Below are 16,391 nucleotides of genomic sequence, written 5' to 3' on the forward strand. Positions count from 1 at the left end.
GATGTTCTATTAGAATATTACACGTGATATATTTTTTATAATTAATATTCTACATATTATAAACACATAATGTTATAATATGTTCAATATTACATGGTGAAGTTGATTTTTCTTTAAATTGATACAAAAAAGTTTGAAAAATATAGTAAGTATATTTTTTATTTTTTACATATTTTTTATTTATTTTTTTACACACAGAAATGTGGAGAGATGTCTAGTAAATTTTCTTTTGTATCAAAAGAACTTTTACCCTTTATTATCTGCCTATACAATTTCAAAGTTATTGATAAAATTTTTACAATACAGCAAATGTTTGAGGCTAAAATATGTTTTGGATTTAGACAAGATAAAAAATTAAAAGAATTATTTGTCTTAATTATTTACCTGGTTGATATAAATTAGATGTATTGAAAACTAATATGCTGATTTATTGGTATTTTGGTTTGAAGTTTTAATAAAAAAGTATTCGTGTGATATGTTTAATTAACCTACTGAAATTATATTTTAGTTTATCCAGCCCATTATCGTCCATCAATACTCAAACAAAAAGGAGATAAATTTTGATAACGAAGTATTAGTTCCTTATATTAATTTGATATAATCATGCAAAATCAATGAAGTGACATGGCAGACAAGTTGTTATCCACGGTGGAAACCTTAATCGCTAATTTCTGAGAATGCATACAATTTTGGCCTATGGTGCAGATGTAATAATGGTTAGCCGCGTTCGAAATTGTAAATCTAGCAGGGCTTGTAGTCTGGAGTGAGATAGGATTCCGGCCATCACAGTTTGTGTATGCCTCCTTTGTCACTTCTGCCACGTTATAAACTCCGTTGGTGAAGTTAAAAACAAGCACGTCATTGATTTTGAAGGTATGGAATCGTGACCACCAATCATAGAAACTTGGATTTTGTGGCACAGTCCAACCTTTGGATTCACCAACAATGTACTGTATTGCGGCTGAGCCCTTGTAGTCCATGGATGCAACTACCAAGGCCATAAGCAGAAGCAAACTTGACTTTAATTTCGCCATTTTTTATCGATTATATGTTCGTATTATTTAGATGATTCTCAGATCCCACAAAATCAAAATTATTTTGTTGATTCAAGCTTTTGTAGCTATAGCATCGGAGAATATAACTTTTGGGCATATATATAGGAAAATAACATCTGCGGATATTAATGGCAATGAATTTGAAGTATTCACAATTTGACTTTCAACAATTGCAGTATTTATAGCAGAAGTTAATAATAATAAATTTTAAGTATTCATAGTTTGACTTTGAACAATATCTATAGTATTTTATAAGATTACAGTAATAGAAGTGTGGATTGTATTACAAATTTACTTCTCTATTTTATCCATCCACTTAAAATTAAAGTTTTTTTTTTGACCTTTTTGCCCTTACTGTTAATTTAATATGAAATAGAGAAATGCTGAAATGGGTTTCACAACGACTGTTGGTACGACCTTCATCACACACATTAAAAGTCATCATAGTTCCACTTCAGGCCATTACCATCATCATCATCACCTGTGTTCCCTCTTCATTGGATTCACCCTATAACAACACCATCAAGCCTACAACATGGAACCAGCAACAAAATGACCATCTACACCCCACGCTTTTCTGATCATCATCATTCACCATGTATTTATGCTAATTTCATTGAAATGAATATGAGCGAAAATAACATCTTATATATAATAGTTAATATAGTGATTATGTAATATGTTTGTATCCATCCGTTTCAGCCCCTGGTGATTCAAATCTAGCAAGGCCAACAGTAATGTTGATGATTTCACCAGTGTTATTTCATGTCTGAAAGTAACCAATTTTGTTGATTTGAAAAAAGCTACAAGAAACTTAAGTCAAGATTTGGGTATTGATGATTTCGGATTCAATCCATTCACACCATCAAGAAGTGAAGCAGAGAACAGGACAGAGACCTGCACGCATACAAAACTGGAGCATCGATTGGGGGTGGGCTCAATGTTAATGAGTTGTATCTGTGTTATCGATTCAGAAGGGTGATCGATTCATAAAAAGGGGATTGATTCAGAAGGGGGATCAATTCAAAAGGGGGATTGGGAACTTGGAAGAAGCAACGGAGACCAGCGAATGGCAAACAAGCAGCGACATCCTGTGAACAACGAAGAAGGAATGTAGATTCTTGAATGGCATTTACGAATCAACGTTTTGTTTTGGAAGATGAATTAGCGTCGAGAAGAAACCCACGTTTGGGAACTTTCTGTGTTTTCTCATGTTCTTGTAAGTTGCAAATTAAAAAGGACAAAAAGATCGTAACATTTTATCTAACATCCTAAAAATCATGCCAAAATTTTTCGTTTCTATTAAAAACATTTTCATAAAACCATAAAAATCATGCCAAAATTTTTCGTTTCTATTAAAAACATTTTCATAAAACCATAAGATAATAGATAATTTTTTTCAAATCAAATCCATAGAGTCAGAGTACCAAATAATGTCTCAAGTATAAATCAGTAGGAGGATGTGCATGATCTTGTCTTTGCTTTCCCACAATCACCAATGGTAACCGAAAAACAAATACAAACAAGTGGGTAAACACGAAGCTTAGTGAGTTCCCTTAAAATAACCCACACACAACAAATATACAACGCATCCACACAAGGCTGGAGCGCCACCTTAGCCTTTAGCAATAAGCTGGACCGCTCACTTCCTCCTGTAAAGAAGGTCAAAAGGCAGAACACCAATGCTAGAATGACAGTTGTTATTATATGAAAACTTTGCCAGGGGAAGGTAGAAGTCCCAACTCACACTGAAATCTTTGACAAAGGCTCTCAACATATAGTCGCAAATTTGGATTTTTCACTCACTCTGGACATCACTATGCGGATGATAGGCGGTGCTGAAGTGCAATTTCGTACCGAGTTCCTCGTGGAACCTCTGCCAAAATCATGAAGTAAATCGAACATCTTGATCAGATACAATGGAGACTGGAAAAGCATGTCAAGCGACGATCTCATGCACATAAACATCGGCTAATTTATCAGTTGAGGAACTCTCTCGGATAGTCAAGAAATGGGCACTCTTGGTTAGACGATTCACAATGACCCATATTGCATCCAATCCCTTAGTCGTCCTGTGTAGTTTTGTAATAAAATCCATGGTAATTTGTTCGCATTTCGACATGGGAAACTCCAAAGATTGTAACTTGTCGTACAGCCTCTAGTGCTCGGCCTTGACCATTCGACATGTAATGCGTCTCTCTACATACCATACTAAGCTATCTCCCTCTTCATACACGACCACCAGTAACTAAATGTAACGCCCATATTCTCAAAGTATTAATTTATGGTTTTAATTTTCATGATTTCATGGTCTACTCGACAAGTTGGTTGCCTTGACTCATCGAGTAGCAACGGGTTGGTCCACGTGTTTAAGTGACCTACTCGCCGACCCCAAGAATGGTCTCGACGAGTAGGAGCTGGAGGATGAAACCCTAATTTTCTGGGTTTTTCACCCTAATTAAAGGATCATAAGCCTCCTTCAGCCCCCTTACAGCCTCTTGAGAGTTCAGCAAACCCTAATCCGTGTGTGTGCTTCATCCTTGTGTGTTTCAAGCTTTAGGAGGTGGATCTTTGTTAGAAGAACTTGGAGAGCAAGTGGCTAGGAGCAAAGAACGCGTGGGGATCTGATATCTACCTCAGTTGGCATCTCTTGGAAGGTATCAAGTCATTACCTCGATCTCATTTCCTTCTAGACCTCATTTGATTAAAGATTAGAGCTTTTCTAGCATAATAAGAAGTTATTCTTGGGTATGAGCTAAGATCTGAACTCTCTTTGGTCTGTAAGTCCATAAAGCTATCAGGTTTGGCAAGTATGAACCCCTCCTTAAGTGTAAAACTCCATTTCAAGCTTGGATTTGTCAGTTAGAGTCTTTAGAGCCTTGCATGCACGTAAAGTTTGCAACTTTACATGATGAACATGCCTTGCGGAATTGGATATGCAATATGGAACCTTTTCATGGCTTAAAAATCATCTGGATACATGACATCCCCAAATTTCTCAGCTAGAAAAGACCAATTTAGTTTATGCTTTTTAAAATAAAATTAGAGTAATCTTTTAAAAGATGTTGCGGAATTTTTTTTCCCAAAACAAAATATGATAAAATTTATCAAATCATTTCTTAAAGAAATATATTTTCCATTTCATAACAAAACCTCGGGATTTCATGTTCCGATACAGACTAAAAGCATAAACAGTATATTATAAGCCTTACAACAGTTATTTACAACTACTGGCCTATAATCCAAAATCCCTCGTCATCGTTCAATTATGCTCTTGTTCCACTACCTGTAATACAAAAAAACTGAGTGGCTCAGGCTTGGGAGACTGGTTAGCATATAGGGTTTTCAACCCACAATAAATAAATTTATTATGTTCAAACTTCATAAAATCAACCCAATTTTCCATCCCTATTATCTTCTTTATTCTTGAAGATCTTAAGAATCATCTGTCCTCTATCATTCATTCCTAAGGATTCTCCAAAGGAATAGGCACAAAGTCCATCGCTGCCCGAGATTTATACAACAGACACTAAGTCCATAGCTGTCAAGGTACTAAATCCATAACTACCAATATTCATCTATACGGTACTAAATCCATAGCTACCAACGTACATCTATACCGTACTAAATCCATAGCTACCAACGTTATTCATTAGGCGCAACTGCCAATAACATCACTTATTCTCTATTAGACACAACTGTCAATGTTATTCATTAGGCGCGGCTGCCTATAACATCATTTATTCTCTACTAGGTACAACTACCAATATTATCCTTTAGGCGCAACTGCCAGGATATTTAGATTACAACTGGTGAATACTTAAATCTAAATACTTGGTGAACACTCCGTTCGAAAATACTTAATGAACACCTAGTTCAAAAACACCTAGTGAACACTCAGTTCAAAAATACCTAAAGAACATCTAGTTCCCACAATGTGATAATAATGTATATCTCAAACCTGCAACACCAATATTATTATTAACACATACATATCATATTTCTAAAACAATCTATCCCATCCCGTTAATCCCCACATACTGATCCTATACAATGATCTTACGAGATCTAGCCTAAGGGATCGATATGAACAACAAACTAACAAAGCTGCTTCGGAAATTCCCTGGCAGCAAATGAGGATCAATAAAGACATCAAATGAGGGGAATGGAATAAGTTTCACCACGAACCTTCGTTCTTAAAAATCACAAGAAAATTAAGTCAGGGGCAGTTATCTAGATAACTGTGCATAGCAGTGGTCTGACATCCTGAGGTAGTTTACCCCCAGACTCACCCTATCTGGCATCGAACTTTGCCTACCAGTGGTCTAACACCGTGAGGTATTTTACCCCCAGACTCACCCTATCTCACCCTATCTGGCAATATAACACCAGACATACCTAGTAGTGGTCTATTACTGACACACTTTATTAGGCAGTCTACGAAGTTCCCTCAATTACTTCGTGAAAGGAAACACTGACACATGAAGCTCGTCCGATCACTTCATAAAAGAAACAAAGACTCCAAAGCTCTTCAAAATAAAAAGTATAGGGAAATACTAATAAAGTACTCCCGTATGCTCCCGTACCCCGACACGCAATAGTGTCAAAAAGAAGAACTTTGCACATGATACCAATTGGATGAACACATAGTTCAAAAATATCTGATGAACACATAGTTCAAAATCACCTAAAGAACACATAGTTCAAAAATACATAATCCGTACTCCCAGATCTAAAATTTACCTCTTTACCTAATCCATACTCCCGGATCAGGTATGTCTGATGCATACTCTCGAAAAAAAACCAACATATAACGAGTACGCTGGCATCGTCCGCTATTTATAGGAGCTGAAAGCTCGAATTACGCTGGGCGTACTCCCTCATCACACAGTATGCTAGGCATACATTGAGTACGCTAGGCGTATGAAGGGATTAGCTCGGATACGTCAAGGCTATGAACACGCGTCCATCAAGAGAATGAGTAGGCGACGTGGCCAAACTCGGACCATGAACACGAGTACGCTGGGCGTACTTCTAATTTTCAAGCTTCAAAAATTCGTAACTTTCGCATACGAGCTCTGTTTTTGACGATCTTTATATCTACACGTAGGTGAGCCTATACTCTACAACTTTTGTTTAGACTCCGTCGGCTAATTTTGAATTTATTCGTAAAGTTATATTTTTAACAGGCCGGGACATAAAAAGTCCGTTAAAAATTCATAACTTCTTCATCCGACGTCCGTTTTCGTTTGTATTTTTATCATTAAACTACTATGAACAAGATCTTCGATTCTCGTTTAGGTTGTTTCGGCTAAAAATCACTCGATCTAAACTTCGAGTTTCGGGCTACATACTGCTAAGCCGAAACTTAGAAAAATCATAACTTCCTCATACAAAGTCAGATTTCGGGATTCTTTTTACGCACGCTCTCGGTTTAACGAACGCTACGACTTTCTTTTAGATTGCTAAGGCTAAAAAGCACTTTATCGTAAATTCACTTTTTATGTTATACAATGTCGTGCCGATTATGTCGCTAAACTTCGACATGTCATAACTTCTTCGTTATAACTCAGATTTCGGTATTCTTTATATCTCTGGAATCATTGTTTCAGCCACTACAACTTTCTTCTTAGATATTGACTTCATCTAACATTTATTTTTGACGCCTATTTTTATCCTTAATTTTCGACGCCTATTACTTCAAAACGAGTTCTAATGGTTGAGCAAGACTATTATATCATCACTAATGCTTAGCCCAGAAACACGGGCATTACAGGATGGAAGGAGGACTGAAGGGACTCGACGAGTTGTATGGTCACCTCGACGAGTCCGATGAAGATTGTCGTGAACTCGACGAGTCAGTAGGGTGACTCGGCAAGTTAGTTAGGGTTTTCCCAGCTTTTGGCACACATTACTCGGCGAGTTGTAGGGAAACTCAATGGGTTGGCCAAGGATTTTACGGCCACAAACATTAGGAACTTGATGAGTCACTCATGTGACTCGGCGAGTTGACGAGTTATGCAAGAAACTCAACGAGTGGCTGGTCGTACTCAACAAGTTGAAGTCAACACGGACTGTTGACCTTGACCTTTTACTTGGACTTTAACCAATGGTAGACTATTTGACTTCTAGGAGCATGTTGGGAAATTGGACATTATGAGTATGGTTCTATGGTGAATATAGGTGACGGAGTTTGTGACAGTGATTTGAGAGTGGAGCTTATCACTTCAGTGCGTGAGTTGCAAGGTGAGTTATCCTCACTGTACTCAAGGGTCTAAGGCACCAAGGCCGGCACTTTGTTTTGTTATTGGGATTATTACTATTATGATATGTCAGTTCGGTATCCTGGTAGATAGGATGGTGATATGCTAGTATGATTCTATTAGATCGGTATCCTGGTAGATCGGATGTGATTATGCGTAGTGACCTATAGTTGGTATGACTGTCTACATGCTAGTAGTTATGCCAGTTAGGTGAATCTGTAGGACTACCTGTAGTATTATGTGATTATCTGTATGTGCATTAGTTGTGTTATATGTCGAGATTTTTTGTAGGATGGGTTGAGGTGAAACTGCTCTGTGCGGTAACCAACAAACCCAACAGCATTCCAGATACGAGCTGAGGGAGACTCGTACTGTGGGCTCGATGGCAATCCAGATGTGAGTTGTGGGCCCGAAAGGCAATCCAAACTCACACTGTGGGCCAGCAGTAATCCAGTCTATAAAGTTGTGGACCCAATACATGTTGTTAGTTATATATGTGTTATCTAAAGTGTATCGGTATGTTGACATTCCAACCTAATGGTTGAGGGACTGTTGTCTTCCATCTCGATGGATGATTGGATCCATGGTATGTTGTTTCTTATTGTAGGTGTATTATGATGTGTATGGGTATTTTGGGGGTAACTCACTAAGCCTTCAAGCTTACAGTTTCAGTTTATTGTTTCAGGTTCAGCGGATGACCGGGAAAAGACGAAGGTGTGACCGTACACTTCCTCGATTGATGATTATGATTTCTGGGAACTCTGATGTTTGAACTATTTTGGAAACAAATTGTAATAATAGAATGGTTTTAAGTGATTTAAAAAAAGTTTTAAATTGGCTCGGATTTTTGGATGTTACAAGTTGGTGTAACATCCATACAAATTCGAGCCAATTTAAAACTTTTTCAAACATTTAAAACCATTCGGTTATTACAATTTGTTTTTAAAATAGTTTAAACATTAGAGTTCCCAAAAATCATAATCATCAATCGAGGAAGTGTACGGTCATGCCTTCGCCCTCCCGCGGTTATCCGCTGAACCTGAAACAATAAACTGAAACTATAAGCTCGAAGGCTTAGTGAGTTACCCCCAAAATACCAACCTCATATAACCATAATCATACCATATCAAAAAATACAGAACAACCATGCTTCTCGAGTCTACAGTGGGACTGGTCTGCTTGCACTGGGCCTTCAGTCCACCTGGTCCACTCTCTGGGTCTACAGTATGACTGGATCGCCCGCACCGGGCCTTCATTCTATCTAGCCCACTCTCCGAGCCTCGACACATCTAGACCACCCTCTCGGGGCCTTCAGCCTATCTGGACTGCTCCCCGGGCCTTCGGCCTGACTATGTGCCCTCCCGGGTCTGCAGTCTATTTGGACCGCCCTGGGTATGTTGGCCTACAGCTCAAAGCAGGACCCGCCTCAACCCAACCCCAATTAAACAACCATGTGCACATATAACATATAATCACATAACAATCCACAGACAAACAAATCGATCTAGCAGATCATATAGCATAGCAACATCTTAACCAGGATACCGACCTAACTGGTCACTAACATAGCATCATCCTATATACCAGGATACCGACCTAAACCAGGTCACTAAACATAATATCTTCCTAATTACCAGGACACTGATCTAACAGATCAATAAGCATATCAAATAAATACCAGTATACAATCCGAGAAAGGGCCGACCTTGGTGCCTTAGACCCTGTTGATATAGTAATGATAACCCACCTCACAATGTCGATCTAAACTGAAGTATCAACTCCTGAATCGCTATCTCACCAGAAATCCCGAACTATCACATGATAAATACCAAGTCATTACACAAGATAACAATCTTGACTAAGGGGGGTCCACGCAACCCATCTTGTCCACTTTGTCTTTTCTCCAATTTGGGCCAAGGCCCAATACCAAAACTAGACCCAACACTAGGTAGGCTTTCCAAGCCCACTAGTGGTCCACTAATGGCCCACTTTGCAAGATTGGGCCCAATCCCCCCTAATGGTCCTTACCCAAAGCCCAAACATCTTCTTGGTCCACATTAACTGACTTCCAATGGCCCACTAAGGCCCAAATAACCAAAATCCCCTACATGGTCCAAACCGAGGCCCAAAACTCGCAAGGCCCATAATTGATGAGTACGTTGGGCGTACGAGCAAAATGGTGAGTACGTTGGGCGTACCTGCATGGACGCTCAACGTACTCCCCTGTTAGGTCACTTTCCCATTAAGTGCTTAATACTCCAAACGAGAAGCTACAATTACAGATCCAAGTCCTTTTCATCATCCTTAAAGTCCCTAACGTGGTGACTTTACTTGTCCCAAACACGCCCAAACTCCATAAATGATGTATTGCTTCCATGAAGATGGTCTTGACTCTTGCATAAATCCATTAAGACCATCAAGGTGGCAACTTTCTGCCTTAGGGACTCATTTAGCACCAAGGGTGGCAACCCTTAACCTGGAAATCAGATTTGGGCCATAAAGCTTCCACCTTTGGACCAAAATTACTTGAAAACTAAACCTTACTAGATCTAAGCACTCTTAGGTAAAGTTATGAACTTTATACCTCCAAGTAGTTCCAGATGATGATGCTATCCCAAATCTATGAGCTCCAACTTCCTAAGGTCTTCCTTGCCAACTTCTTCTTTTCATCTTCCAATATTACACCACCAAAATGAGCTTCTCAAGGTTAAGATCATCCAAAGATGGAAGGATGAGACATTTTAGGGTTTCTTTGAGGTTGGGGTGGCTGATAAGGAGGATTTTGAGCCACAATGTTATTTATATAGTGGCTAGCCCCAAAATTAGGGTTTAGGGTCTCTGGGAGTACGCTGGGCGTACTTCTTGTATGCTGGGCGTACTCCTCCTACACAAGCGATCATTTAAACTTCTACGAGGGACATACCCCAGCTTACGCTAGGCGTACACGCCCAGTTGACAACTTTCATGTTTTGTCCTTTCTTGCCACTTCCTTCCAACCCAAGGGCTAAAAGTGACATAATTCAAATATGAGGGATGAATATGAAGCTACTTGAAAAATGGAATGTTACTGTTGGTATCAAAGCCTTGGTTTGAGTAAATTGGAGGAACACTCGTGTGAATCCAGTCTTAAATCAAGGAAAGATTTTCAAAATGATTTTTAAAAGGTTTTCAAAATAAGTAAAAGATGATGTGAAGTGTACGATCAGTCGGAGCCAGTAAGTAGACCCCAAAATACCATACAGTTATTTGATACTGTGATATGTTAAAACAGTATGCTAGCACTAGGCTAGGATCTTCAGGAATTGCATGATAGAATTGCCTGATTACATGATGTCTACAAGCCTAAGGTTTCCTTTATATGGGATTGACATCATTACTGTAGTTGTTTAGTGTATGCATCACGATTATACATAACTAAGATCTTGTAGCCTGAGAATGTTTGATTTGGCCTTATGTTCTGTTCTTATCTGATTGGGGGCTTAGGGTAGGATTGGATATTCGAAAGGCTATAGGGTCCAACGTTATGTATGGCTAGCATACCCTAGTGTTACAGGGTTGGTGGAAGTTTCATGGATGGGTGGTTTGTGTGGGACCGGTAGGTTAGTTGTGAGACAGTTAGCCTTCCTCTAAGAGTGAGAATTGAGCGCTCGCTATGTTCATGTATATTGTTAAGGTGTTGTGGTGATACTTAAGATAAATATGGGTAGGTGTGGAAGGTAGTATGAGCCCGTACTACTAAAAGCACAAGACCCATACATGTAGCAAGGAAGTCACAAACCCTGGGGTTTAGTTGGGAGTTGGGTCCCTACTATGGTATGGATCAGGATCGAGAGCTGGCAGCCAAAATAGGCCACTACTGTCAGAGGATCGTGTCAAGTAGATCATCTAGGAGTAGGTGATCGAGATCGTTCGGGGGACAGATTCCGAAGATGATTGGCTCTTTCAAGAACGCCATGGTTGAGTAATTTGATGAGCGAGATGCAACCATTGCTGAGACGGTTGTTGCAACAGCTGTAACGACGACAGGGAGAGGAGTTGGTTGAGCTTTCCAGTACCGGGACTTGTTACTGGTACATATTCTAATGAGCAGAGGGCTGCAGTTATCTGGGATCAGGAAGATGATCTATACTCGTTATATTTCTGTGGGTTGAAAGGGAGAAGCTAGAACATGAGTTTCTAGATTTGAGGCTCGGCGGTTTGCTCGAGGCCGGAATATGGGTCGCGGGGACTCCGGAAAGGAAAGATGATTATGTTCAGCTGGGGTTTTGAAGCTAGGAGTGGAATAGTTAATTGATGGATTGAATTGTCGTTTTGTAGGGCAAGGATTGCCCCTCTCAGTTTTCTTTCAAGCTCAAAGGAGTGAACAGACTTGTGACCCCAGGATCAGGTTGTATTCCAGCTCGCGATCAGTTGGTTGCTGGGATATGCAACATTATTTCAGCACCGGTGAGCGCAGGTGGGTCGGCGTGACATAAGTAATTGTGAGGTCCGGTTTGCCTTGGATCTCTTATATCAGGTGGTAAGGATTGATTATGCGACCTATTGCACTTTTGGGATTATAGACTATGTTTTGGGAGTAGTTTGTAGCCCAGTTTAGGGCAGAGGTTACTTCAGCTGCTGTAGTTCAATTGTGGATGTTTAAGCTGTTAATTGAGTCAGTGTGTGAACCCTGAAGAGAATGATTTCTAGAGACCGAGAGCGGGAAGCTTGTTTGGGACACCTTTGTAAAAAGGGGGTATTATATGGGAGGTCTGCGGATAGGGTCCCACAAAAGGGTTATTTAGCATTGTTAGGATTCAGTGCTTTTAGCAACCGTTAGTGGTTGATAGACTATAGCGCCAAGGGAAGTAACTTGTCGCCGAGATATTAGTTGGAGCATCTACCTTTTGGTCTCCAAGACATGAACGTGGAGTCATCCAAGCATTAGGGACTGTCGGTTTCACTGGGATTCAGGAAGTGTCCATCTGGTTGTTAGAAGTGTATGATCATTTGGGATTGGCTACTAATGGAGCACTAGTGGGAAAGAGTTGGTTGTCATTGGATCCTTCGTTTGGAAGTAAGAAGGATTAGGAATCCTCCAATTCTCATCTATTATGAAGGCTTAGTCGAATCTAAGTAGGGGAGAGTTACCTCGTGATGCGGAAGCGGGAGAGGATTTGAATCGGGGATAAGTTTCACAACCCGACAGGGAAAATGGAGGCCCCAGTGGCTGCTTGGTTTGAGTATTGGGTTGACGGGGGGTTCGGTAAACTCCCCAACATAAGAAACACATCTTCTTGGTGCTCGATAGCAGAAGTTGAGGAAACAGATTGGAGTTCCAGTCTGGAATTGAGTTCAGTTCAAGTATTCAGTCGAGGGTGTGCTTGGCTGTGAGGGTTTTTGGATCAATAAATTAAGGGTTTTGTTAGCTGCCAGGGCTCGGCAGTACATTCAGCATGGGTGTGCGGGTATTGAGTATGCTGCTATGTTATAGCAATCAGTAGGTCTGTCCCCAACTATTGAACATGCTGCTGGGGTAGGCTGAAGACTCCAATTTATTTTTGCTTTAATCGGAAGTTGTTATTAGAGATCGGATGGAGTATAGAAGATCTTGGTGATCTCATCAGTTCGGAGTATCTCAAAGGATTAATCTTCTTGGATTGGGTGATACTCCAGTTGGGGAGTAGGAGTAGATATGAATGAGTATTCGTCAGCTTTAGGAAGGCTTGGGATCAGAATGTCCTGTCATTCAGGTTCTGGGAACCGGGTTAGATCTTTCTCATGATCATCTATGGCATTTGGTTAGGGTTGAGGTTGTCCTACTCTATACAGTAGGCCAAGATACCCGGTGCGGGCCGACTAAAATTCGTAGGCACGGAGGCTCAAGGGGAGAAGTAGGATTGAGATGATAGACCAACAAACCCTGAGAATTTCAACTCGATAGTTGAATTGATTCGACATGTTGGTAATCGCTTTCGGGACTGTATTCTATGGATGTGGTGTGAGATACAGGTGGAGATTCATTGATGTTGGGTCATGAGTGGGTAACAAATCGGTTTTGGGTAAGATCTCAAGTCGGGTATCGTGCATGGTTAGCACATGATTTTTTTCGTTCCAGCAAGAATATGGTTTGAGATATTTATTCGCTGAGAGAACAATCCCCAGGTTCAAGGGTAATGGATGGGTTTAGTTGATGGTGGCTTGAGTTATTGTGATGTGTATTGGTTTGGTTTTATCTTTGAAAGAGCCATAGCGTGTTTGAAGTGAAGAAAAGATGGGTCGTTGAAAACCAGGTAAGAGGTGACGTTGCAGTGGGTCATGTAGCATTCATTATGTTAGCAGAAGTTTGAGGGCAGGGCGTGGAAGCACGTCCAGCCAGTCGATTTTTTTTCGGGAGACGCATGGGACTATTGTTTGTGTGTGTCGTTTGGTTAGGCAATCGGTGAGCTGTCCGTTGTTTTGGATAGTGGTCATAGAGATTGAGTTGGTTATGTATTTTCTAGGAGCGCGTTCAGAATGGATGTATTGTTGAGATTTGAGAGAGTTACACTTGGTTGTGAAGAATCAGAGGATGGTGGATGAGATGGAAGGATAGATCCTTGGATCTCAAGTTATGAGTAGACACGAGTTATGCTCATAGAGGTATTCCAATCCAGGGTATTCCATCCTGAGGATGACCGGACCCTATGATTGATTGGACATGATATGTTTGGTATTCCAATCCGAGGGTTGATTGGGCTAAACATGTGTGGGATGCGATGGTATTCCATCCTAGAGATGATTGGACCCGTCGTAGGCATGCTTCGTAATCCAACCCAAGGCTAATTGGGCCTGACATGATTGTTCATGTTTATTTGTGGATTGATTTTCTATGATAATTTTGGAGCTGAAGGACGCATTATCCTGACAGCACAAAGGGTTCGCTTCAAGAATAGTAAAAACTGGGTTTCTAATACTTTGGATCATCAGGATTTTATCAGGTTGGCAAAGTGGCTTGTAGGATAGACCTTTTGAAAATGTGTGGTTGAGATTCACATTGCTTTTCACATTTTGCAATGGCGGAAGTGCATCCTAGATGAGGAGGCAGTAGTATCATTGGATGACATTCAGGTCGATGAGCGCATGAATTATGTGGAGAGGCCCGTGGCCATTCTGGAGAGGATGGTAAAGGTTCTGCTGAAAAAAGAGATACCTTTGGAAAAGGAACAGTGGGAGTACCGACAAAGGTCCAGTAGAGGTGGGAGCCAGAGGCGGTGATGCGGGAGCACTATCTAGGGTTGTTGACTGAAGTAGAGTTCGAGGACGAAGTCTAGTTCAGGTGGGGGAAATTTGTAATGCCCCGATTCTCAAAGTATTAATTTATGGTTTTAATTTTCATGATTTCAAGGTCTACTCGATGAGTTGGTTAACCTGACTCGTCGAGTAGCAGCGACTGGTCCACATGTTTAAGTGACCTACTTGACGAGTCCAAGAAGGGACTCGACGAGTAGGAGCTAGAGGCTGAAACCCTAGTTTTCGGGGTTTTGCACCCTATTTAAAGGATCATAAGCCTCCTTCATCCCCCTTACAGCTTCTTGAGAGTTCAGCAAACCCTAATCAGTGTGTGTGCTTCATCCTTCTGTGTTTCAAGCTTTGGGAGATGGATCTTTGTAATATTAGGGCTTTTATAGCATAATAAGAAGCTATACTAGGGTATGAGCTAATATCGGAGGTCGTAACTTCATATCTGAACTCTCTTTGGTCTATAAGTCCATAAAGCTATAAGCTTTGGCATGTACGAACCCCTCCTTAAGTGTAAAACTCCATTTCAAGCTTGTATTTGCCATTTAGAGTCTTTAGATGCTTTCATGCATTTAAAGTTTGCAACTTTACGTGATGAACATGCCTTGGGGAATTGGATCAGCAATATGGAACCTTTTTAGGGCTTAAAAAGCATTTGGATTGATGAACGACTGAAGGGACTCGACGAGTTGTATAGTCAACTCGGCGAGTCCGATGAAGATTGTTGTGAACTTGGCGAGTCAGTAGGGTGACTCCGCGAGTCAATTAGGGTTTTCTCGGCTTTTGGCACACATGAAATCAGCGAGTTGTAGGGAAACATGATGGGTTGGCCAAGGAGTTTACGACTGCAAACATTAGGAACTCGACGAGTCACTCATGTGACTCGGCGAGTTGATGATTTATGGAAGGAACTCAACGAGTGGTTGGTTGTACTCGACGATTTGAGGTTAACATGGACTGTTGACCTTGAACTTTGACTTGGACTTTGACGTATCACTTCAGCGCGTCAGTTGCAAGGTGAGTTATCCTCACTATACTCAAAGGTCTAAGGCACCAAGGTCGGCCCTTTGTTTTGTTATTAGGATTATTACTGTTGTGATATGTTAGATCGGTATCCTGGTAGATAGGATGGTGATATGCTAGTATGATCTGTTAGATCGGTATCCTGGTAGATCGGATGTAGTTATGCTTAGTGACCTATAGTTGGTATGACTATCTACATGCTAGTACTTATGCCAGTTAGGTGGATCTGTAGGACTACCTGTAGTATTATGTGATAATCTGTATGTGCATTAGTTGTGTTATATGTCGACATATTTTGTGGGATTGGTTGAGGTGAAACTGCTCCGTGCGGTAACCAACAAACCCAGGAGCATTCTAGATACGAGCTGAGGGAGACTTGTACTGTGGGCTGGATGGCAATCCAGATGTGAGTTGTGGGCCCAGAAGGCAATCCAGACTCATAGTGTGGGCCAAGGGTAATCTAGTATCTAAATCTATGGATCCAGTACATTCTGTTAGTTGTATATGTGTTATGTGAAGTGTATCGGTATGCTGGCATTCCAACCCAATGGTTAAGGGCATGGGGTATTCCATCCCGATGGATGATTGGACACAAAGTATGTTATTTGTTATTGTATGTGTATTATGATGTGTATGGGTATTTTGGGGGTAACTCACTAAGCCTTCGAGCTTACAATTTCAGTTTATTGTTTCAGGTTCAGCGGATGACCGCGGAAAGGCAAAGGCGTGACCATACACTTCCTCGATTGATGATTATGATTTCTGGGAACTCTGATGTTTAAACTATTTT

The 16,391-nt window shown here is 40.6% G+C and overlaps 1 protein-coding gene across 1 annotated transcript; it reads right to left on the minus strand.

The window, feature by feature from the left end:
* Positions 1-611: 611 nt before the first annotated feature.
* LOC111909784 (umecyanin) lies at positions 612-1,034 on the minus strand. The gene has a single exon (XM_023905559.1). It carries the CDS (start codon positions 1,032-1,034, stop codon positions 612-614), a length of 423 nt encoding a protein of 140 aa, XP_023761327.1.
* Positions 1,035-16,391: the final 15,357 nt, after the last annotated feature.

This window comes from Lactuca sativa, chromosome 1 (assembly GCF_002870075.4).
Source record: "Lactuca sativa cultivar Salinas chromosome 1, Lsat_Salinas_v11, whole genome shotgun sequence".
In the NCBI taxonomy this organism is placed as follows: Eukaryota; Viridiplantae; Streptophyta; class Magnoliopsida; order Asterales; family Asteraceae; genus Lactuca; species Lactuca sativa.